The 26,945-nt window shown below is 35.3% G+C and overlaps 1 protein-coding gene across 1 annotated transcript in view; it reads right to left on the bottom strand.

The window, feature by feature from the left end:
* The window catches only part of LOC143245773 (cell adhesion molecule Dscam2-like), an 82,178-nt gene extending 57,169 nt beyond the window's left edge, over positions 1–25,009 (bottom strand). Inside the window, exons 1-9 of the mRNA XM_076492027.1 lie at positions 24,994–25,009; positions 23,906–24,196; positions 22,247–22,366; positions 20,820–20,993; positions 18,307–18,454; positions 15,110–15,258; positions 10,361–10,492; positions 10,071–10,235; positions 5,630–5,700 (exon numbers count right to left, since the gene is read on the bottom strand). Coding sequence (XP_076348142.1) covers positions 5,630–5,700; positions 10,071–10,235; positions 10,361–10,492; positions 15,110–15,258; positions 18,307–18,454; positions 20,820–20,993; positions 22,247–22,366; positions 23,906–24,196; positions 24,994–25,009 — 1,266 coding nt within the window. The remainder of the gene's footprint in view (positions 1–5,629; positions 5,701–10,070; positions 10,236–10,360; positions 10,493–15,109; positions 15,259–18,306; positions 18,455–20,819; positions 20,994–22,246; positions 22,367–23,905; positions 24,197–24,993) is intronic.
* Positions 25,010–26,945: the final 1,936 nt, after the last annotated feature.

The raw sequence follows: 26,945 nt of genomic DNA on the forward strand, positions 1-26,945 counted from the left end.
CACCAAAAAAACAAACAAAACAGTCCTAGCGGCAAAATGTTCAATTGACTTGAGAACATTTTAACGTTACTATTAATGCACAGGATTAAGTGTATTTAATTGAGCACATAAACTCACAACCCTTGGTAACAACAGATTCCAATGCTTTACGAAAACAACTTAGCCTTATTCCACGTCGGACATACACATTTAAGAACCAATGGCATTATCAGTAATTTCTGGTTTTATGGTTCTCTCGTGAAGAGTTTATTGAACCACTTTTTGTTTATGTATATATGGACCTTGTTGAGCTTGTCCGAACTGTAAATACGATGAAATGTGGTTTGTATCCCGTTGCTGTTAGACGTATCTCTGCACTCTGGAGTCACAGTGCGCTATAATGCTGATAGTAAAGTCTTACAATTTTGTAAAACAAGAGTATCCCAACTGGCGGCGGATGGTGATAATCAGCTGCCTTCTCTCTCTAGTATATCAGTTCCAAATTAATCGATTCGCAACCTGCGGGTCGAGGGTTCGAATCTTCGTCATCGAACACGGTCGCCCTTTTAACCGTGGGAGAGTTATAACGTGACGTTTAATTCTACGATTCTTTGTACTTTATCACTACTAAGTTAGGAACAGCAAACGCAAATAGTCCCCGAGTAGTTTTGAGTGAAATTAAAAAAAACAACGAATGAACAAACACAACAGTCTGTTAAATAACATATCGCAGACTCTTTATTTACCTGTAAATCACATCAAAAGACCCGGAACTCAAAAATGGATTCAAATAAACAAAAATTATCTAATTAGCTGAATCCATAGTAGAAAGCTTTATTTAAAGAAAACCGCACTGTACCATATTTTGTCGATTTCGAGAAAGCATTTGGCAATGATTCAATGATCGGAATGTCGTAATTTGTACTACCGCTAAGTATTATTCTCTGACTATCCAGTTTTATGGAAAACAGAAAACGTAGACTTAAACGTAGAGGGCACATTTTCGGAGAACTTCACTCCCGAGCCAGGTGTCTCTCAAAGATAGGTAGTTAGCCCTATTTCGGTCATCACGTTTGTCAGTCATGTATTCCTAGGCGACATAAGCTGTGGATACGACATAAGCTATGGATACGCATCGCAATTTGTAGATGAAATTGCTACTTAGAAGAGTGCACGGACCCCGGTAATAGCTTCCACCAATCTATAACAACAATAGAATAGAATAGTAGAATATTCACAGAACTTCTGCACCATTATACATGACTCAGCAGATAGTCTGATGTGCTATAAGAAAACACACACAAAAACTAGTGGTTCTTACAAAACTATACATAAGAAAAACACAAAACTGGTAAAGCAGATACATTCACCTTACCGGTCACAGTTCTGTCAACCTCCATATTTATCGTTGTGCCATATGATACTGCTAAAAAAATAATAATTTAATATTGGCCACAAGAGAACGCTACTGTAGATTCCGAATATACCTTCGATCTTTCGATTCAAAGGAAAATATTTTCTGCTTTACGAGTTTTAATGTTGAGATAATACAGAAACTTTAAATAAAAAACAGCAGATTTATCAAATAGACACACATCTTTTTGATGTCTCGTCCATCTTTCCTTGAGATGTCAAAGTAAAATGAACCTGTAAAAACAACATTAAATCTTACACCAAAGGCTTCGAAGGAAAGAATTTAACTTTTATTTGGTCGTTTTGGTTTGTTTTAGAGCAAAACCACACAATAAGCAACCTGTGCGGGGTTCATCGCTTTGAGCCTCAATCCAGATTTTAGTTGTCACTGGCTCTCTTGAAGGGAGGGGGGAGGGGAGGTGTACTTTTATTACGGATCATAAATTTCTTCATTGTTTTATTAAAAATTCTATCTTGAGTTTGCATTATATGTGGACTTTGCAATCTACTACGTGTTTATAACAACAAATGTTATTAAAACAATATTATAGAGAGTGTATATTTTGAAAATCACTCGTCGCGTCATATCACGATATATGTCACTGACATGTGTAACTCACGATACAAAACATGCAACATACGTGAAAAGCTCATGTTTAAAACGTATTAATTATATTACTTCTCTACATGGGTAAATCGGATAATTAGAAATGAACAAGTTAAATAAAGCAACAAAGTAAGCATGTAACGTAAAACACGACTGTTGACTGTTGCAAATTAGATTAAACCTTGGAGCTCTGCTGAGGAACCACTGAAGAGAACAGTGTAATGATCAATGTCTTTGAAGTTGACGTAATACAAAATGACTGGATTCGGTGTATCGCACTATTAAATTAAAGGTCACTGCGCAATCGTCGGCACAAATTTCCATGGAAATGGACACCTAATCAGCATCAGTTATTCATATGGGAAATAATTGGATCATAAAGAATATTCATTACTTTATAAATTGTATCGTTAATATTGGATCCGAGCATAGCTATATTTGGAGTGTGGTAACTTTAACAGTGATACGTTCTAATAGACCAAAAGGAGAAAAATAGAGGAAGTTATAAAACTGGCACTTGTAGTTTTATTAATTGTTTTGGTATTAAGCACAAAGCTACACAAAGGGCTATCTGTGCTCCGCCCACCACGAGTATCAAAACCCGTTTTTAGCGTTGCAAGTCCGCAGACATACCGCTGTGCCACTGGGGAGAACTGACTGATTGTTTTGGTATTAAGCACAAAGCTACACAAAGGGCTATCTGTGCCTCTCCCCACCACGGGTATCAAAATCCGTTTTCTAGAGGTGTGAGTCCGCAGACATACCGCTGTGCCACTGGGGAGCTGTAACTTGAGTGTAGAAAGTGTAATAAATAATGCAAGATAAATTAATGCGAGTTAACCAATACAGGAGCTACAACTGTGTTTCGATAGAAATAGAGTGCCCTATTTCCTTCTTCTTATTTCGGAAATAAATGATATCTGATCTTTTGAATTTGATTTTCAGATAACATCCAGTACAAGAAAAACGTTTATCTACTTATATATGTATATGTTTGAGTTAAACTGCCCATATTCAATACCCAACACCCATTCCGACAGACACGGCCCGGCATGGACAGGTGGGTTAAGGCGTTTAACTCGCAATCTGAAGGTCGCGGGTTCGAATCATGGTCGCACCAAACATGCCCGCCCTTTCAACCGTGGGGGAGTTATAATGTGACGGTCAATCCCACTATTCGTTGGCAAAAGAGTAGTCCAAGATTTGGCGGTGAGTGGCGATGACTAGCTGTCTTTCCTCTAGTCTTACCCTGCTAAATTAGGCTAAACAAACAAACAAACAGACAACGCGACTAAAATACTCTCAGAAAGTAAAAAATTCCAGGTGAGATAAAAAGAGAAAGAGAGACTGCTCTCTGAAAATATGTACATGCGCAATAGCGTGTTTGAAAAAAATTACATCATTTTTCACTTACACCGCAATGTAGACCAACATTTAAAGGTAATCGATTTCTAATCATTCTACGTCATTCCATTCTAATGTATGGCTACAGAATATCAATGGGCCCATTAATAATAAATCTCTATAAGAATATCTATTTGGAAAAGTGTCCAATTTTTTTATATAAAAAACAATATCTATTTTTTTATAGCACAACATAGGCGCCTTTCCTTCATTTCAGGTTCAATATTTCTAGGTAAACCGCAGTGTAGAGACGCTATAAGGCACAAGAGCTGGAGTTAACGTTAATGACTCATTTTGACTTATTTCACAGTAATTCAGTCCAGTCTCCTTCGCAGGTGATAAACGGCAAAATGGACACGTTTACCGAGAAGTATTCCAAACGAGTTGTCTCCCTATATTAGGCACAAATAGTAGCTCTTCGCGCTAAACAAATATTGTATCTCTAAACATTAGACAAACATATCTTCAGTCATTACCTAAATATGGTATCTATAGGCATTAGATAATTATAGTATCTTTACATATTAAACAAATATACCATCACTACACATTAAATAAATATATGAAGTATCTCCAAACATCGGAGAAAACACGGTATTTGTAAACATAGACATACATGGATTTTTTGAATAATGGATCAATTGGATAAATTATTTACAATGCTGGTTTGTTTTCATACAGAAAAGTAAGTATAATGTTATTTTATATCTAGTTTTGTTTACATGTATACAAACTCACACATACATATATATATATATACTTATTTTCATATCAATGTTTCTCTCTATATACATTTATGTTCACAAAAGTTGAGTACGTGGTATTAAAATGATATGCAGCCTTGTCACGTGGTTACAGTCCATGTGGAAAAGTCCGGCTATGGTATTTCTGTGTATTTGTGACTAAGCACAAAACTACACAGTGGGTTACCTGTGCTCTGCTCATTACGGGTATGGAAACTCGATTTCTAGTGATGTAATCCAGAGATATATCGCTGTGCCACTGGGGGGATTCTCTTTCTGACCATCTCACATCTTGAAATAGCCCTGTAGCATAGTTTCCATTTCAAAAGGCTTCGTCGTAAAATTGTCATGTGCAAAAACACACCTCTCTTCTTTTAATCTTTCCATAATTCATCTAATGTGCAAATATAAAGATTAACCAACACCTGTTTAAAGCGTCTAGTCGCACAAAAATTCCTAGCTGCTGCGTCCAGCAACTGAAACGGCATGACATCGTATGTAATATCATGGATTCTCGTTTCATTCTCCAACTGCTTGAGATATGCAATGATAATAAAGGAGATATGACTGGAATTTTTTTCTCGGGGAACTCATATCCTATTTGCCTCTTTTCCAACGGATATCTTTCATAGTTGTTGCTTAGTGGTTTCTGAAACTTTGCTTACCACGCTTTGAGTACGACTTTATTGCAAAACGTTTTCTTATGGTCCTGGTACCCTAAGCTGATCCACATTCTTTTGACTTTCAATGATAATTAAGGGCAAGGAACATTGCATTTCTTTTGAAATTATAAATCTCGATCTTCACAACATGAGCTTATTTGTTTTGTTTGAAGCTGGACACAAAGCTATACAATGGGCTATCTGTATGTGCTCTGACTACCGAGGGTATCGAAACCCAGTTTCTAGCGTTATAAATAAGCAGACGTACCGTTGTGTTACTGCGAGTGTAAGAATACCGGGTATTTTACATTTGAAGAGGCTCCTACATATCTCCCCCCCACAACGATCGATTTTCTGCAATATTACGTTATTTACAAAACGCCAAATAATGGAAAAAAATGCGATTCTGATACATCCTGTTCCACTCTGATAGTCTGTGGTTGTCACGTAAGTTTCAGGTTTGCGTATTCAAAATCGTTTTAGCATAACTTTTTCAACTCTGTGAACGTGAATCTATTTCTCTGATTCGTCTCAGCACACGATGCTGCGCTGTTCGACACAAGGCTTAAGAATACGGCATTACATCGATCCAAAATTTATATTGACGTTTGTTGCTCTTTGGTCCATCGAATTTCATGTCAAATATCCTTTGTTAGTTTTTCAGTTTCTTCTTTGAAAAGGAGAAAAAAATTGTTGGATAGAAAAGAGAAACGTATTCGAAACACAGAAGTATAATTTCTGCTTTAAAATTGAGAAAAAAAGTCGTTCAAAGAAGAAGAATGATAAATAAATTATTATAAATAAATAAAAAAAGCACCTACCAGCCATGACACAAGAATTTCTCTGGAGCTCACTGCAACAGCTCTGACACCAGATGGCGCAGTCTGAGGAGCTTGGAAGTAAAATGAACATTATTTTTAGTTGTCCCTCGTGGATATAAGTAAATTGGGAAAAATTATTTTACAAACACTAAGACAAATACAAATACGTTACTAGATTGCCAGAAGAATGGTATACAGCTAATGTATTAATGAATATATATAGATGCGTATATTCTAAGTTATCCATAGTTTAGTGACATGAACTATTGTTAAACGTCTACCTACGTACAACGTGTATATCTAATAGGCAATTATATGCAAAAACGGCTCGTTTGGGTTGAGAAAATATTTTACATAGAAAACCGAACAACGTTTCGACCTTCTTCGGTCATCGTCAGTTTCACGACGATGAATAAATTTCTCAACAAGTGGGTTTCTCGAGATCACTGATTAATAGGCAATTAATTTGTTTCATTTCTACAAAAGCCAAAGTTGTTAGCAGTATGTACTTTTCTTCCTAATTTCTTTTCTATATCTTTACCTCCATGACGTTTGTTGAAATACGCTTGTTTGTAGTACTTTGTATTAAGTTTCTTACGCCAAAGTCGGCCGTTCAATATATCAAATTAGAAAGCATATATTTTTCCAGCTCCTATACTTACATGGAGAGCTCATTAAAAAAAAACAAGAAACACAACGACTACAGTGAGCAGACTTATTAAGAATGTTTTTCATGTGTGTAGAACAGATAGTTTTGTCACGATAATAGAATAGCTCGGAGCTAAATGAAAACATACGTTTTCGAGTTTCGATGAAGAAACTTACATACGTAAGCAGTGTGCAGACACAACGACTAACACATCTGTAGCATCTTGTTTCTAATATATATTTATGGAAATTATATGCACTTAAAATCGGTATCGAGAAGTCAATGTCTTGTCACACAGTTTACACTAAATAATAGATAGATACTGCGATTGTTTTGAAACTATAGAAACCGTGTTACATGCAGACCGTAATGCTTTATGAATATATTTGAAACATTGTATGCATATTGTAATGTCATGTTTTAGTACAGTTAAAACCGTGTTATATACAGATTTTAATAGTGTTGTTGGTATACCTAAAACCGTGTTACATACAGATTGTGATACTGTTTTTGGTATACTATACCTAAAATCTTGTATATACAGATTGTAATATTGTGTTTGGTATACCTAAAACATTGTATATACAGATTGTAATATTGTGTTTGGTATACCTAAAACATTGTATATACAGATTGTAATATTGTGTTTGGTATACCTAAAACCTTGTATATACAGATTGTAATATTGTTTTTGGTATACCTAAAACCGTGTTACATACAGATTGTGATACTGTTTTTGGTATACTATACCTAAAATCTTGTATATACAGATTGTAATATTGTGTTTGGTATACCTAAAACCTTGTATATACAGATTGTAATACTGTTTTTTTTATACCTAAAACCGTGTTGTATACAGATTGTAATGCCGTGTTTGGTACACTTATAAAAGAAAACGCGAGAGAAGTTTCCTATAGTTACTAAACTACTGGACGAGTGGTAGTTATAATAACAAAGAAAAACCTACAGGAGGAAAGTTCTTACAAACAAATGCGATGAAGATAAAAATTTGCTCTTTTTTTTGTAGAGGAAAGGCCACATACGAATACCTGGTGTATCCACCGCGGGAATCGAACCTCGGATTTTAACATTCTAAGTCTGCAAACGTAGCACTGTTCCATCGAGAACAACATTTATAGAAAAAATAAAGATGCGCTTTTAAAGTCTTACTGTTAATTGTACAACATTACACGAACATTTCTGTAAAATTTGGTTTTCATCTCAGTAGACATTTTAATAATTCAGATGAAGGCTGATTCCTTAAAGTATTTGAAATTTAAGGAGAAAAGCGAGCACTGTACTACGAGATATCCAGGAATGAAACAGTCGTCATACATAACTAAATACAATGAATGGGAAATTAAAAATGGTAAACAGAAACAATCACGTGTTTCAGGGGAATTTTTCTCAAGATTGAAATATCCATACAAACTAATTACAGTTTCAATTTGGTTTCTGAGGATTATTGGCCCGGAATGGCCAGGTGGTTAAGGCATCCGACTCTCCATCTGATGGTCGATGGTTCGAATCTCTATCACACCAAACAAGCTCGTCCTCTTAGTCGTAGGAGTGTTATAATGTGACGGTCAATTCCATTATTCGTTAGTAAAAGAGTATCTCAAGAGTTGGCGGTAGGTGGTGATGACTAGCTGCCTTCCCTCTAGTCTTACACTGCTAAATTAGGGACGGCTAGCGAAGATAGTCCTCGAGTAGCTTTGCGCGAAATTCAAACAAACAAACAATCTAAAAATTAGCACAATCATATATCACGTGTATTTATTTATGAACACTGGTTTCTATTTCGTATTCTGCTCATTTCTCCTGGTTATATCACTCATATAGAATAGTCTTTCCTAATTTCCAGGATTTTGATGCACTGATAGGAAACATCGAATAACGTCGTGATAATTGCGAAAATATTATATGTGCGTTACTGGCAAAATAAAACAAAGGTTTTAGATCTTTTCAAAACACGGTGATTTAGAAATAAATTTAACATAAACAATAGATAACGTCTCTTCTGTAGTCAAACTTTCTCTCAGAAAAGGTAAAGTGAATTAATTAGATAACATCTCTTCTGTTGTCAAACTTTCTTTCAGAAAAGGTAAAGTGAATTAATTAGATAACATCTCTTCTGTAGTCAAACTTTCTTTCAGAAAAGGTAAAGTGAATTAATTAGATAACATCTCTTCTGTAGTCAAACTTTCTTTCAGAAAAGGTAAAGTGAATTAATTAGATAACATCTCTTCTGTAGTCAAACTTTCTTTCAGAAAAGGTAAGAAGGTAAAGTGAATTAATTAGATAACATCTCTTCTGTAGTCAAACTTTCTCTCAGAAAAGGTAAAGTGAATTAATTAGATAACATCTCTTCTGTAGTCAAACTTTCTCTCAGAAAAGGTAAAGTGAATTAATTAGATAACATCTCTTCTGTAGTCAAACATTCTTTCAGAAAAGGTAAAGTGAATTAATTAGATAACATCGCTTCTGTAGTCAAACTTTCTCTCAGAAAAGGTAAAGTGAATTAATTAGATAACATCTCTTCTGTAGTCAAACATTCTTTCAGAAAAGGTAAAGTGAATTAATTAGATAACATCTCTTCTGTAGTCAAACTTTCTCTCAGAAAAGGTAAAGTGAATTAATTAGATAACATCTCTTCTGTAGTCAAACTTTCTTTCAGAAAAGGTAAAGTGAATTAATTAGATAACATCTCTTCTGTAGTCAAACTTTCTTTCAGAAAAGGTAAAGTGAATTAATTAGATAACATCTCTTCTGTAGTCAAACTTTCTCTCAGAAAAGGTAAAGTGAATTAATTAGATAACATCTCTTCTGTAGTCAAACTTTCTCTCAGAAAAGGTAAAATGAATTAATTAGATAACATCTCTTCTGTAGTCAAACTTTCTTTCACAAAAGGTAAAGTGAATTAATTAGATAACATCTCTTCTGTAGTCAAACTTTCTTTCAGAAAAGGTAAAGTGAATTAATTAGATAACATCTCTTCTGTAGTCAAACTTTCTTTCAGAAAAGGTAAAGTGAATTAATTAGATAACATCTCTTCTGTAGTCAAACTTTCTCTCAGAAAAGGTAAAGTGAATTAATTAGATAACATCTCTTCTGTAGTCAAACTTTCTCTCAGAAAAGGTAAAGTGAATTAATTAGATAACATCTCTTCTGTAGTCAAACTTTCTCTCAGAAAAGGTAAAGTGAATTAATTAGATAACATATCTTCTGTAGTCAAACATTCTTTCAGAAAAGGTAAAGTGAATTAATTAGATAACATCTCTTCTGTAGTCAAACTTTCTCTCAGAAAAGGTAAAGTGAATTAATTAGATAACATCTCTTCTGTAGTCAAACATTCTTTCAGAAGAAGGTAAAGTGAATTAACCGATGTCAAAAATGTAAGTACATTTTCCATCTAAGTTGTACAATTTATATCAAAATTAGGTCAGAATTTGCCTTTCTTACAATATGAGTTAACTTATGTCAAAATGCAAGTCTAAAATTTCCATTTAAATGGTACAATTTATATTAACATTAGGCCAGAAGTTGTCTTTCTCACAATACCTACAGTTATTTCTTTAGCTCTTTCTAAGTCTCGAAAGCCAAAATATTTCCTATTCAAAAGTGCAAATAATGAAGCTCTCCAATTATTTTTAAACTTCAACTTTCTTTCGTGAAACTAAATCCTGATATGTTTTTTTAAAACTTCGTAACTTATTTTCAACGTTTTTTTGTGGGGAGGGGGAGTAAGGGGGACTCCATTTACAATTAGTAAGTATTCTTCGTTCTACTTACCTTCTACCGCAGTCTCCTGTTGAATTTCATTGGAGAAACGACCAATCCCGATTGAGTTCACTGCTCTAACCCTAAATCTATAAAGGGTTTGAGGTTTGAGATTACTTATGGTAGCAGCTGTTTCACTCCCTGACATCAGTTTTTGGTTTATTTGGGTCCATTGATCTTAAAGAATACAAGGAAAACTACAGTCGGTAAGCTTCGTGTTTCTTATCATCTCTGATTATGAGAAAGACTAATTAGTAATTAACAAAAAGGTAAACTGTTCTTCTTTCTAAACTAACACTCACCATGATCTTCCCGCCATTGAACTTGGAATTCCGTGATTTCAGAATTACCATTATATGGAAGCGACCATGTCAGAAATACATCGTGACTTGTTACTTTTTCAACTTGAATGTTATGAATTGAATCAGGGACCTCTGGTGTAAAAAAAAAAAGAACCGTGCGTTAAAGACTTGTTATAAACGTGAGAGCGAAAAATATATTTTGTACTATTTAGAATTACATAAAATACGTTTGTTTGTTTTATGAATTTCGCGCAAAGCCACTCGAGGGCTATCTGCGCTAGCCGTCTCTAATTTAGCAGTGTGAGACTAGAAGGAAGGCAACTAGTCATCACCACCCACCGCCAACTCTTGGGCTACTCTTTTACAAACGAATAGTGGGATTGACCGTCACATTATAACGCCCCCACGGCTGGGAGGGCGAGCATGTTTGGTGCGACCGGGATTCGAACCCGCTACTCTCAGATTACGAGTCGAACGCTTTAACTACCTGGCCATGCCGGGGCTTTATAAAATACGTTATTGGCTTGAAAAGTTTACAGAAATTACTTTTACCTTTATAACATTTTATTACTGATTTTACTTTAGTTTTTGCTTTTAACCTTTATATCGATCTTTCTAGTTATTTATTTTAACCTAGAAACAAAAGTTACAGTAAAAATTGAGGTAGTAGAAATTTATGCTTTTAACCATCAATGTGACAAATACGTTAATATAAGATAATTTGAAAAAAATGTTGTATTTTAAATTAATTGAGGGTCCCTTTATCATAACTTGTTTGATATTTTTTGGTCATAAGAATTTGGAATACTCCCTTAACGACGTTTCTTTGTGTTTAATTCACGATTTTTGCGTAAAGCTACAGAGCAGACAATCTGTGTACACCTCTCCCTAGTTCTGAGCTGACAGATGAGAGAGAGGGTAGTTACTCAAGTGCACACCTCTCCCTAGTTCTGAGCTGACAGAGAGGACAGCTACTCAATATCACCAAGCGCTAAATCTTGAAATAGTGGGGTTTTGGTAGTTACTCTTATAACACACCTACGGACCTAAACTGCACAAATTGAGTTTGAGATAACGGAACACTAAGCACGAATCATCGTATTCGCAGTTTGACTTCACTAAACGCTTAGCCAAATGAGGTCCACGATCATTAGAAAAGTCATAATCGAATTTAACGGTATAAGTAACTTAATAGTAAACGACTTTGGCAAATTAATTCTGAAAATGAATTTATTAAGGAAATGACTGAAATACTATAGACCATTGCAATTTCTGACCTTAATTAAAATTTTCAGTACGAGGTCACATCTCTTAGGCAGTTAAGTCGATGCAGGTGTTAAAGTAATAAAACTACAGACACTGAATGTATTACACGAAACAAAATTTGGAGTGTTACCATGTCGTTACAATCCATGTCACAACGTCTGATTAAGCTCTCTTTGACGACCATTTTGAAAATAGCACTGCATGCTGGTTGCTGGTGCAAAAGGCTTCATCATGAGACTGTCTTACCCAAAGCACATCATTCCTCCCTGTATAGTTTCCATAACCTCTCAATGCCAGTTTCAACAGTTGGAGTGCACAGAACCTTTAGAAGCGCTATTTCCGCCACTCGACCACTACGTCTTTATACGAAATAGCAGGACTAGTAGTTAAATTCTCCAACTCTTTGAGGTATGCGACGGTTGAAATGAAAGTATGATTGGAAGGTATATCTTTGTGAACCCATACTCATTAAACTTCGTTTTCGTAGAAAGGTCCTTCTTCATCAGGTTGAATACATTTGATTGAGACACATGAACGGACTTTTTCACTGGCCTTTGTGTCCTAGGACTCTCACCTTGTACAGAAGTTTCACTGACCAACCAGTCTTTGAAATTCTAAATACCCGATCTTAACAAACCTTCGTGATTTAAATATGTATGAATAATTTTAGATCAAAGGGTTATTGCCCAAAACTTTTAAAGCGATCAATGTTCGGTGGCACCACGTTACTTACGAAACTCCAAACAGTCTCAAAATGTAGTTTTGATACATCGCGGTTCAGAAACTTTATATCGTTGGTGGATGTCACGTGCGTTATCGATTTGCTTATTTAAAATCCTTTAATTTTACCATTTTTGTTTGGTGACAATTGAAATGTGAAATAAAACAGAAAGTTAAGTCTACCTAGCTTTATATATCACAAAACTATGATCAAGGAAAAATAAAACAGATAGTTAAGTCTGCCTAGCTTTATATATCACAAAACTATGATCAAGGAAAAATAAAACAGATAGTTAAGTCTGCCTAGCTTTATATATCACAAAACTATGATCAAGGAAAAATAAAACAGAAAGTTAAGCCTACCTAGCTTTATATATCACAAATCTATGATCAAGGAAAAATAAAACAGATAGTTAAGTCTGCCTAGCTTTATATATCACAAAACTATGATCAAGGAAAAATAAAACAGATAGTTAAGTCTGCCTAGCTTTATATATCACAAAACTATGAACAAGGAAAAATAAAACAGAAAGTTAAGTCTGCTTAGCTTTATATATCACAAAACTATGATCAAGGAAAAATAAAACAGATAGTTAAGTCTGCCTAGCTTTATATATCACAAAACTATGATCAAGGAAAAATAAAACAGATAGTTAAGTCTGCCTAGCTTTATATATCACAAAACTATGATCAAGGAAAAATAAAACAGATAGTTAAGTCTGCCTAGCTTTATATATCACAAAACTATGATCAAGGAAAAATAAAACAGATAGTTAAGTCTGCCTAGCTTTATATATCACAAAACTATGATCAAGGAAAAATAAAACAGATAGTTAAGTCTGCCTAGCTTTATATATCACAAAACTATGATCAAGGAAAAATAAAACAGATAGTTAAGTCTGCCTAGCTTTATATATCACAAAACTATGATCAAGGAAAAATAAAACAGATAGTTAAGTCTGCCTAGCTTTATATATCACAAAACTATGATCAAGGAAAAATAAAACAGATAGTTAAGTCTGCCTGGCTTTATATTTCACAAAACTATGATCAAGGAAAAATAAAACAGATAGTTAAGTCTGCCTAGCTTTATATATCACAAAACTATGATCAAGGAAAAATAAAACAGATAGTTAAGTCTGCCTAGCTTTATATATCACAAAACTATGATCAAGGAAAAATAAAACAGATAGTTAAGTCTGCCTAGCTTTATATATCACAAAACTATGATCAAGGAAAAATAAAACAGATAGTTAAGTCTGCCTAGCTTTATATATCCCAAAACTATGATCAAGGAAAAATAAAACAGATAGTTAAGTCTGCCTAGCTTTATATATCACAAAACTATGATCAAGGAAAAATAAAACAAAAAGTTAAGTCTGCCTAGCTTTATATATCACAAAACTATGATCAAGGAAAAATAAAACAGATAGTTAAGTCTGCCTAGCTTTATATATCACAAAACTATGATCAAGGAAAAATAAAACAGATAGTTAAGTCTGCCTAGCTTTACATATCACAAAACTATGATCAAGGAAAAATAAAACAGATAGTTAAGTCTGCCTAGCTTTATATATCACAAAACTAGTTTTTTTCTACTGGAAGCAGATTAACATTTTTGATTATTCACAGACCATGTTAGAATATTGAGAGTAGTGATTTTCATTTAAGTTTTATGTAAATACTTTATGTAAGACTGGCGAGTAACGAGTTTCTTCATACGTAGGTATTTATTTGTGGGCCTGGCATGGCCAAGCGCGTTAAGGCGTGCGACTCGTAATTTGAGGGTTGAGGATTCCAATCCCCGTCGCGCCAAACATGCTCGCCCTTTCAGCCGTGGGGGCGTTATAATGTGACGTTCATTCCCACTATTCGTTGGTAAAAAGAGTAGCCCAAGAGTTGGCGGTGGGTGGTGATGACTAGCTGCCTTCCCTCTAGTCTTACGCTGCTAAATTAGGGACGGCTAGCACAGATAGCCCTCGAGTAGCTTTGTGCGAAATTCAAAAACAAACAAACAGACTTTATTTGTGACGATACTTGTACGACTTATACTTTCTGAATCAGTTATAAAAGTAGATCTGTGTAACCAATCATAAAAGAGTTATAATTTTTAAAATGTTACTTGAGATCTTCAATAATATTTAACTGTTAGTCCTTTTGATTGTGTCCATTTTTTAAATATTAAAATAGTTAATCATGTTCTACTGCTGTTGGAAAACTCAAGGAAATAATATAGAAACCAAAATTATTAATTCGTTTGACATGGTTCATCGTTTAATTAATGGTAACGCTACGGAGATACAATGCAAAAATCCTGGGTTTGATTCCCCGCGATGGACGTAATGAAAATAGTGCATTGTGAAGCTGTGTACTAAGAAAACAACAGTAAACACTTACGACACTACCTTGAACATTGACTTGAATAAAACTTACGACACTACCTTGAACATTGACTCGATTAAAACTTACGATACTACCTTAAACATTGACTTGATAAAACTTATGACACTACCTTGAACATTGACTTGAATAAAACTTACGACACTACCTTGAACATTGACTCGAATAAAACTTACGATACTACCTTAAACATTGACTTGATAAAACTTATGACACTACCTTGAACATTGACTTGAATAAAACTTACGACACTACCTTGAACATTGACTTGAATAAAACTTACGACACTACCTTGAACATTGACTCGAATAAAACTTACGATACTACCTTAAGCATTGACTTGAATAAAACTTACGACACTACCTTGAACATTGACTTGAATGTTCTTTCTGTCTTCTCCGTAGTCGTTTCGAGCTATACATGTATAGATAGCGCTGTCGTCTCTTGAAACCAAGGGAATTGTTATTTCTGCTAGTTTTCCTTCTGGTGTGGGATCTTCTCTGTATATGTAGCTTTCCAGATAAAAAATGTCCAAAACAACGTTAGAAAAATGAAACATTTCCGTTCCTTTCGACGAGAAACGTCTATTCTACGTTTCATTTTAAGAGGTCAGAATATATTTTTGTGTTTGTTTGTTTTGAATTTCGCGCAAAGCTACTCGAGGGCTATCTGCGAGCATGTTTGGTGCGACCCTCAGATTACGAGACGAACGCCTTAACATACTTGGCCATGCCGGGCCTTGTGTACACGAACTGCAATTACCACGTAAGAGCCAGAGGGTTATGAAAAGCAAAACATAAAAACAATGAAAGTTTGACTTAGTTCTACCTATGTAAGGCCCCGGCATGGCCAGGTGGTAAGGCGCTCGACTCGTAATCTGAGGATCGCGGGTTCGAATCTTTGTCGCACCAATCATGTTCGCCCTTTCAGACGTGGGGACGTTATAATGACGACCAATCGCGCTATTCGTTGGTAAAAGAGTAACCCAGTATTTGGCGGTTGGCAGTGATGACTAGCTGCCTTCCCTCTGGTCTTACGCTGCTAAATCATGGACGGCTAGGGCAGATAGTCCTCGTGTAGCTTTGCGCGAAATTAAGACAAACAAACTACCTATGTTCTAATATTAGTGCGAGAACAATTCACTTAGGCCCAGCATGGCCTGATAGTTAAAACGCTGGACTCGTAATTCGCGGGTTCGAATCTCAGTTTCTACTATATACAAGTCCGCAGACAGACCGCTGTACCACTAAGGGGTTTCTACAATGTGATGCTGATACATTTTCTAACTCTCAAAAATTGTAGTTGCACTAAGTTAATCCATTTTGGGAAAATGAAATTTTAATATTCGAATGTATATAAGAAATAACATCGAGTTCCCAAGTCGTTCTGTATTAATAATGTGCATCACATACGTCTGTTAGGTATTTCAAGTTTGTTTGTTTCTTGTATTTCGCGCAAAGCTACACAAGGGCTATCTTCACTAGCCGTCCCTAATTTAGCAGTGTAAGACTAGAGGGAAGGCAGCACGTCATTACTGCCTACCGCCAAACACTGGACTACTCTTTTACCAGCGAATAGTGGGATTGGCCGTTACATTATAATGTCCCCAACTCTCAAAGGGCGAGCACGTTTGGTGTGACGGAGATTACGAGTTGAGTGCCTTAACCACCTGGTCATGCCGGGCCTACTTATTTCAAGCATGAAAACACTCTTCAGACTTATTCATACTAATTCGTTCATAGGTGGAATACAGTTTTGTTTTTTTTGTTGTTGTTTTTTATTTCGCGCAAAGCTACTCGAGGGCTGTCTGAGCTAGTCGTCCCTAATTTAGCAGTGTAAGAATAGAGGGAAGGCACTAATTACTACCCACCGCCAACTCTTGGGCTACTCTTTTACCAACGAATAGTGGGGTTGACCGTCACATTATAACGCCCCCACGGCTAAAAGGGCGCGCATGTTTGGTGCGACCGGGATTCGAACCGGGTACCCTCGGATTACGAGTCGAACGCCTTAACACGCTTGACCATGCCTCAAACTGGCCATTTTTGAAGTTTTGGGAAAACAAAGTAATAAAAAAAATAAACAGTTAAAACTTTCGTTTTTCTTCTACGTGTTATCAGTATGATAATTTAAAAAAATATATTTTATTTTGTATTTTGTATTTTATTCATAACAAAATACAATAAGTATTTATATTTCAGTTCCAAGCTTTTATATCCGAGGTCCTTAATATAAGCGGTATGATATTGTTAATTACATTTGGGTAAAAATAAGTAACCCTAACCCACAAACAATCGTGTGTGTGTTTTTTTTTTTTTCATCTTGCCTTTAACTTTAAATTATGCGCCCTGAATTAAAGTATAACCTAGATAACTGGTATTTTTTCGGACAAAATGATTGTTTCTAATGGACGAAGTCTCATTCTTTTGTTATCTCGACTATGATGGAGATTAACATTTATTGACTACGGTGGTCTAGACGTAGATAAGTCGCGTGGATACGCCTAAGATACGCCCAGATAACGGAGGTCTAATTTTGAGATCTTATTCTGACCCTAAAAATAGTTTGTCAGCCTTTACTGCCAGTTACTTAGCAGCAACATAATATTCAGTGCTTTACTGTGGACACGGAATGTCTTCTTTCTTTGTTTATATATGCCGCTAAGTGTCTTCTGCAGTTATAGCAATAATTGCATTAGTTAACGCTGGTAAGAGTTTGATGGTGAGGTTTAAAAAATAATTTTTATATCATTTGTTTTTGCTAAGTTTTATTAACAATTTGACTAAAGTTGAATTTTGAATTAGGGTTGGGGTTGGTGCAATTTAAAAAAAAAAAATATTGTAAAGGTTATTTACAACCTATACGCCATTTTGAATTAGGGTTAGTACAACTAACCCTAAAAACATTCCATGTATGAGCTGTTTACAACGTATATGCCATTTTGAATTAGGGTTTGTGCAGCTTTGAAAACAAAAAGTGTAAGGATTGTTTACAACCTATAGGCCATTTTGAATTAGGGTTAATGTAGCTTTAAAAACATTTCCTGTAAGAGCTGTTCACAACTTATACATCATTTTGAATCATGTTGCTAGCATACATAAAATACAAAACCACACTGCATCGATAAAGTAAAGGTAGGTAAAGTGGTTTTGCATAATTTGACATTTGGAAACAGACAAACTTGGCTATGTTGATTTAAGTAAAATACATTCTCGTTTTGCTCTATGTATTTAGATATTTTAGTTGGAGCACAGCTGAAAAAATTATTTGGATAATTGAGTGTGTTTTTTTCTGTGGAATTGGGTAATACCACAGTAACATTGTTACGTTTTTGCTACATCGTATCAATAGTTTTATTCAATAACACACACAGAAAAAGAATACTTGAAAGATTATGTAAAATAATGGTATTTTATAAGGTTCAAACGTGTACAGTAGGTCACATTAATGAATTTGTTTAATCATATCAGAACGCATGCGTTATAAGATTGATGTTAACCCTACTTTTTAAAAGCACTAATAGTTATTTCGTAATATTTGAAATACAAAACAATTCCTACCTTCGTCGGTTCGAAGGGTTAAATTCATTACCATTGACAAGCCATCGTAGGTAAATAGGTCTTTCTCCGATACTGTTACATCGAATCACAGTTCTATCTCCTTTTCTCACAGTCTGAGATGAGAATCTTGATGCGAAGTGTGGTGGACCTGTTTCAGGTACGATTGATCAAATATATTAATTGAAACTAAAGCATATCCTCTTATTTACATATTCCTTTCGTACTGTTTGCATTGATTTTACTGGAAACGAAAACTGTTTTGGGTGGCATTGAATAAACGCACACAACAAAGTTTAAAACAACTGTAATATTTATGCTATGTTGCTCGTTCATATGGCAACGGTTGTCAAGTAATACATTGTTGAAATGATTATGCTTAGATGGATAACCATATTTCACTGAGTGCTGGTTTGTAGCTTTAAATAGAACATTATGTGTTATAATTACAATTTTGTATGAAATATTAAACCAACTATGAAGCTTTACCATTGATTTTGTACATGAAGGTTCTCCTGTAAAGCTATTCAAAGTGTGCACTTTGTCAAAAATCATGGTTTTATATATATATGTATAATTAGGGTTATTATAAAGTTAGTTGGCTTGTTCTAATGTCCATAACTCGAAACGAAATCATTACAAATGTACAAAATTTGGAAGACGAAGTAATAAGACGATGGAAAAGGCGAATCCAGTGCCAAAAATAATAACCACCAGGGGGCACTCATCATAGGAGTACTTATAACTGTATTATTAAGTCATGCATAATTTATTCTCCCTTTAGAAATGTCGTGTAACAGGTTGCCTTTGAATGTTAGAAGTGCACTTTCGAAGCAATCGTAGTTACAACAGTAACATCCTATTGATGTGAAAATGGACAACGATGAGGATTATTGGAAGCTGATAAAGATGAACAAACGTGACTGAATATTGGCGCAACTCGTAATGACGCCCCATAATACCAATTACAGTTGAAGTGGAAGGAAAACAAACAGCATTGTTATTGGAAGAGAGGGTCATCAGTAACACTTCCACTTGTACATTGTTGTGATTTGATGCCAACAATGTGTACTACGGTAAATAATGGTGTCAGTTATCGTGAACAAATATTCTACCATTTACAGATATCTTGAGCGTAATGCGATGGTTGTAACTACAGAGCACGTGCTACAGTTTCGAACTTGACATTGAGGATGAACGCAGTTCACTTTTTCCTGGGTGGATGTAGACGTACTGTAAATCGGCTAATGACACATTTGATGAAGAGAAACTCGATAACATTAATTACAATAAAGTTCAGATGTCTTTACTTTCATTGTTTTTGTTTTATGTTTCGATGTGAAATTTTGGTTCATCCAATTCACTGTTTTGGTTATGGGTAAGACTTTAGATCCTTGTACAACTGACTTGGTAGTATGTTCTTTCATCAATGGCAGTTTTTGTAATACTATTAGTTCAAGCTGCATCTGGGAAAGGGTGTACCTTTCATAAAGTTGTATCTGGAAAAAGAATGCCTTCTAAAGGTGCATCTGGGAAAGAGAGTACCTTTCATAAAGTTGTATCTGGAAAAAGAATGCCTTCTAAAGGTGCATCTGGGAAAGGGAGTACCTTTCATAAAGTTGTATCTGGAAAAAGAATGCCTTCTAAAGGTGCATCTGGGAAAGGGAACGCCTTCTATAAAGCTATATCTGGAAAATGGAACATCCTCTCTACATTTTCACCTGGAAAACAGAACAACTTCTAGCCCTTTAACATTAAAAAGCATTTTATTCAATTTTGAAGTCCTGAAATCTGGTGCTTCTAAACGTGTTAGTAAAAGAACTGATAGGAGCAGGATGTTGGAGGGTATTCAGTGTGAAGAGTGGTGTATCATTCTAACATTATGTTGGAGAGTATTCAGTGTGAAGAGTGGTGTATCATTTTAACATTATGTTGGAGGGTATTCAGTGTGAAGAGTGGTGTATCATTCTAACATTATGTTGGAGGGTATTCAACGTGAAGAGGGGTGAATCATTCTAACATTATGTTGGAGGGTATTCAACGTGAAGAGGGGTGAATCATTCTAACATTATGTTGGAGGGTATTCAGTGTGAAGAGTGGTGTATCATTCTAACATTATGTTGGAGAGTATTCAGTGTAAAGAGTGGTGAATCATTCTAACATTATGTTGGAAGGTATTCAACGTAAAGAGAGGTGAATCATTCTAACATTATGTTGGAGGGTATTCAATGTGAAGAGTGGTGAATCATTCTAACATTATGTTGGAGGGTATTCAACGTGAAGAGTGGTGAATCATTCTAACATTATGTTGGAAGGTATTCAACGTAAAGAGAGGTGAATCATTCTAACATTATGTTGGAGGGTATTGAACGTAAAGAGTGGTGAATCATTCTAACATTATGTTGGAGGGTATTCAACGTGAAGAGTGGTGAATCATTTAAATGATGGGGTTGTAAATATTCTAAGAGCTACTAATAAAATTAACTACTTTTCACAAGCAGTTGGCGGATACTTACTGTGAATTACTAACGCTACCGCTGAGCTGATTGGTTGACCAACTCCATTGCTAGCCTCACACAAATACAGACCTTCATCCCCTATTTGAACACTTGTGATTGCCAAGCTACCGTTGACGAGGATATAGACCCGCGATCTGCTTATTATGGTGCTGTAAGCTCCAGGTGGTGTGCCTTTTAAGAAACAATAAACCGACATCTAGATACGATGCATTATAACCTAACATTAATTATGATTAGAATTGCATGTATAGAACTTCACTTCATATCCGTATTAACAAGTACGAATCAAGATATGTCGGTATCATTTTAATACTGGAAAATTATGCATAACAAACGTTTCTTTTTTTTAAATCCTTGACACTCGTGCAATGTTCAATGTTAAAAAAAAACTCACGATTATTTGATGCGCAATTCTAAAAACAAGACAGTTCCCAGTCTCAAAATCACGATAAAATACCAATAGTGTACTATACAGGATTAAAATTAGTAAAAAAAAACCTGATGAGGCTGGAAAACATCCTAATACACTCTGCATGTTTCGACGTTCAAACTAAGATAAATTCTTTAACTGATTGAGTTCACTTCAGGTAATTGTTTTTGTAAATATCCTTATGGTGTTAGCTGTTCATTGCAGATGGCGTTGGAATCAGACCGGCTTTTGCACAAAATCTCCTAAAATTAACTAAGTTATTTTTTCTATCGGAATAAATTAAAAGATTGAAAATTTAGAAAAAAAAATGTAATTTTTAAACTCATTGATTTTCCTTTTTTAGTTAAACATTGCTTGTTTAGGTAACTGTATTCTGTGTTGTAAGTTAAAACAATAATATACAGTATCAAAGATTTGTTATTTCTTTTCGTGCAAATCAACTTGAGGGTTTGTTTGTTTGTTTTTGAAATTTGTACAAAGCTACTCGAGGGCTATCTGTGCTAGCCGTCCCTAATTTAGCAGTGCAAGATTAGAGGGAAGGCAGCTAGTCATCACCACCCACCGCCAACTCTTGGGCTACTCTTTTACCAACGAATAGTGGGATTGACCGTCACCTTATAACGCCCCCACTGCTGAAAGGGCGAGCTTATTTGGCGCGACGGGGATGCGAACCCGCGCCCTTCAGATTACAAGTCGCAAGCCTTAACACGCTTGGCCATACCGAGCCTCTACTTGAGGGCTATCTGTGGTAGCCGTCCCTAATTTAGCAGTGTGAGACTAGAGGGAAGGCAGCTAGTCATCACCACCCACTGTCAACTCTTGGGCTACTCTTCTACCAACGAATAGGGAATTAATTGTCATATTATAATTCCACGACGATTGAAAGAGCGAAGATGCTTAATGGAACGGGGATTCGAACCCACGGCCCTCAAATTGCTAGTAAAACGCTCTAACTGCCAAGTGATGCTGGGCCTATTAACAATGTTATGCTCACCTTTGGCAACCTTCCAGCGAATGTGGGGTGCAGGGTATCCCTCCGCCTGGCAGTGAAGCATAACAGATCTGCCCAGTATAGCACCAGAGTCAACGGGCGGTTTGGTCCAATGGGGTGGTGCTGTAAAACAACAACAACAACTAGATTAATTATTATAAATTATATATCTTTTTTAATATTCTTAAACGATGTAACTAAGTGAAAAAGAAATGGACCATCTGTGTAGTCATCACTTTTGAATATAGATAGGGAACACTTTTATTGAATTTGGTGAAACTGTAACAAAAGGGATTTAATGTTTGCACAGGAATAATGCTTGACACAGCCAGGTGGTTAAGGTGCTCGACTCCTAATCTGATGGGTCGCGGGTTCGAATCTTCGTCGCACCAAAAATGCTCGCACTTTCAGACGTGAGGGCGTTACAAAGTGACGGTCAATCCCACTATTCGTTGGTAAAAGAGTAGCCCAAGAGGTGGCGGTGGGTGTTGATGACTAGCTGCCTTCCCTCCAGTCTTACGCTGCTAAATTAGGAACGGCTAGCGCAGATAGCCCTCGTGTAGCATTGCGCGAAATTCAAAATCAAACAAACAAATAGGAATAAGCCAAGCCGTATGAAATAAGATGTTTCTTATTAATCAATGTATTTTAAAACATAACACCACAAGTACCAGAAACAGTTTTGATTATATATATATGTGTGATAAAAGTTCTTCTATGTTTTTACTTTCTCACCAAATTGTATCTTTAATTGGGCCTAACCTCTGTTTTGGACTGCAAGTTCGACTATTTAAGGCTCATTAGTACAGCTTGGGTTAGCAAATCAACGAAATCCAGTTAAGCCTCTTATAACGGTGTTTTTGTACATAAAATTGATTGAAATTTTAAGTGATTTTCAGTTATTTTAGGTAACGTTACAACTGAATGAAAATAACCTAAAAACATGAGTAACAGCGTAATGTTGTTACTGAATGATCATAGAAAAATAATTTGTTCGTTTGTTAAGAACAAAGTTATGCAATAGACTATTTGTGCTGTACTGACCACAAGTATATGAATAGGGTTTACAGCGATGTTGAGTCGTCAGACTTACTACTGAAATACAGGAAGGCAAAAATGATATATAATACTTAATTCTGGTGTTACGTAGAAAGTGACACAGAAAAGACAATCTCTGCCGTACATCAAAAAGATAATTTCTAGCAGAAAGATGTGTTATAAGTTCATAAACACACAGAGTACAAGGTAAATCCGACCCCATTTTATCCTTTCTTTGTTTTTGAATTTTGCGCAAAGCTACACGAGGAATATCTGCGCTAGCCGTCCCTAATTAAGCATTGGGAAGGGAGCTAAACATTATCACCCACCGTCAACTTTTGGGCTACTCTTTATCCAACGAATAATAGTATTGAACGTCATATTATAACGCCCCCAAGGCTGAAAGGGTGAGCATGTTTTATATGAGGGGAATTCGAAGCCGCAACCCTCAGATTACGAGTCGAGTGTCTTAACCACCTGGCCATGCCAAGTCCTTTTTTTTTCTTTGAAAACCAAACTAAAATCTCTGCAAACCAAAACTTATGATTGGAATGAATAAAAAACAAACAAACAATAAAGTTTATGTTTATTTCCCGTTAATCAATCTGTACACCACAGGTTCACCTTTGACTTCTAGTTGCGCACTAGATGAGTCGGTTCCCACAGAATTGGAGGCTGTACAGGTATAGTTTCCATTGTTTCGTCGAGATAGGTTGTTCAATGTAAGTGTTGAAACGTAGCCGTCGTCAGCTACATATATGGACGTTTCGTGGTCTCCGTCGTTCAACTGTCGACCGTCTTTGAACCATTTTATGAATATTGGAGAATCTCCAGCAACGACAACACAAGTAACCGCCGTTCTTGATCCTTTGTACAAGTCATTCTTAAAGCTAAATGGATCAATCGTCGGGCCGACTGTGGTTATAAATAAAGAGAAATGTGATTATTATAAAGGCATTTTACGTCGAATGAGAAAACTCGTCGTGAAACTGTTGAATTTCATTCCAAACTGTGATATCAAATGATACGAAAACAGCCGCCATTTTGAACTCCATAATCTGCGTAGAATATTAATTTTACTATTAATCGTTCACCTAAATCTGAGACGATAATTTTAATTTTTCCTCTATATTAAGTATTTCATTTATTATTCAGAATCTTTGGTCTGCCTTTGAAACACTTATAGATCTCAGACCAATTTTTTTTTTTATAAACTACACGCACAACTAAACAGAAATCAATGTTCGAAATTTGTTTTAATGGTACTAATAAATTATAAATATTAATTTTTAATCTATGCTCTAAACGTTGATCACAAGCAGCAAAAACATTTTTCATTTGCTAAACTCTCAGTAGATTTATACCGTGGAAATTAAAACTTATTTACAGACAGCTTTCCAAAATTATGCACTAAAGTCACAATAATTATTTCACGGTACATTTTATGGCTTAAATTACTCCTAATCTATAAGGCAGAAAGTTGATAACAAAGCCACATCTGGTTATCTGCTGAGCCCACCGAGGGGAATCAAACCCCTGATTTTAGCGTTGTAAATCCATAGACTTACCTCTGTACTAGCGAGAGACTTTATAAAAATAAAATAAAATAATCCAATATATGAACGTTTAAGACTTCTTTTAAATGCCTTTTTTATCTTACGTTAAGCATTATTTCATTCTAGAATTATAATATCTCTCAATAACATTCTTACAAGTAGCATAAACCATTCGTGTGGTAAATTACTAACAGTTTAAAAAGTTTTTAACAACTGACCCGCAGCATCTCAGAATTTAACTCGTTAAAAACATTCTATAGTTAACTTAAGCCTATAACAATATATCATATTGTACTATAATACACTATTCTGGTTTCTTATTACCAGTGAACCAAAACGTTTAAAAGAAAGTGGATTTCTTATTAAACACCAAACCATCGAAGCAAGCACTATCTGTCTATTTATCCATCGACTGATCTGTTTGTCCGTCCGTTCATTGATTGACGATCTATCCAATGTACTTGTGTCTTTATCTATCTTAAAAATAATTTAGATGCGAATACTTTTAGTAGAATTGCTGGAACAGTTTCTTTTTCTCAGAGTTTATTAGAATATTTGAAATAAATCACGAAGTGCGCTATCATTTCGAGACTATTAAGGTTCGGTAATAAGTCTTCACACGAATGAACTTTTTTTTCCTTTTGCTCTGAGGACTTCTTCCAAAAATCAGACAATCAATGACTTGGAAAAGTAAGGCACTTCTCTTGGAGTTACTGATAAGCTCGTAAAAGGCAGCATGCACTTCTTCCATGGAAACACCAACCGAATTTTTTCAAATCTTCTCTCGAGGAAGAAGGAAAATGAAACTCGCAAAGAGACACAAAGAGAGTTGTTTAGAAGGTTATTACCACTTCCCTCCAGAAATGACAAGAAGTGAAGGAACTAACAATGCATTAGAAAAAAAAAATACAGAGATGAACTCGGTAAAAAAAAAGATAATTTTTTGAAAATATAACCAATAATGTCAGAGTGGTTTCAGCAAAAATCGTGAAGCTGGATCGAAGTAAAATATTTCTAATCGTGAAGCTGGATCGAAGTAAAACATTTCTAATCGTGAAGCTGGTTCGAAGTAAAACATTTCTAATCGTGAAGCTGGTTCGAAGTAAAACATTTCTAATCGTGAAGCTGGTTCGAAGTAAAATATTTCTAATCGTGAAGCTGGTTCGAAGTAAAACATTTCTAATCGTGAAGCTGGTTCGAAGTAAAACATTTCTAATCGTGAAGCTGGTTCGAAGTATAATATTTCTAATCGTGAAGCTGGTTCGAAGTAAAACATTTCTAATCGTGAAGCTGGTTCGAAGTAAAACATTTCTAATCGTGAAGCTGGTTCGAAGTAAAACATTTCTAATCGTGAAGCTGGTTCGAAGTAAAACATTTCTAATCGTGAAGCTGGTTCGAAGTAAAACATTTCTAATCGTGAAGCTGGTTCGAAGTAAAACATTTCTAATCGTAAAGCTGGTTCGAAGTAAAACATTTCTAATCGTGAAGCTGGTTCGAAGTATAATATTTCTAATCGTGAAGCTGGTTCGAAGTAAAATATTTCTAATCGTGAAGCTGGTTCGAAGTAAAATATTTCTAATCGTGAAGCTGGTTCGAAGTAAAACAATACTAATCGTGAAGCTGGTTCGAAGTAAAATATTTCTAATCGTGAAGCTGGTTCGAAGTAAAATATTTCTAATCGTGAAGCTGGTTCGAAGTAAAATATTTCTAATCGTGAAGCTGGTTCAAAGTAAAATATTTCTAATCGTGAAGCTGGATCGAAGTAAAATATTTCTAATCGTGAAGCTGGTTCGAAGTAAAACATTTCTAATCGTGAAGCTGGTTCGAAGTAAAACATTTCTAATCGTGAAGCTGGTTCGAAGTAAAATATTTCTTTTTTTCCTCACACCAGTAAATTGAACCGCCGAAACGTCAAAAATAAAACAAATAATTTTGAAAATTATGTCGCTTTCGAAACGTTCGACATTCGTCTGCTCGTTAATATAAAATGAAATTAATAAATTATCCACAGTTGGCCAAATTATTACCCAGACTTATTTCTAATTATCAGATTGTTCTGGTAACTAATTGTTGGTTTCGTGAATGTACGTCAACAGATTAAGGTTGTA

Source organism: Tachypleus tridentatus, chromosome 3 (genome assembly GCF_004210375.1).
Source record: "Tachypleus tridentatus isolate NWPU-2018 chromosome 3, ASM421037v1, whole genome shotgun sequence".
Taxonomy (NCBI): domain Eukaryota; kingdom Metazoa; phylum Arthropoda; class Merostomata; order Xiphosura; family Limulidae; genus Tachypleus; species Tachypleus tridentatus.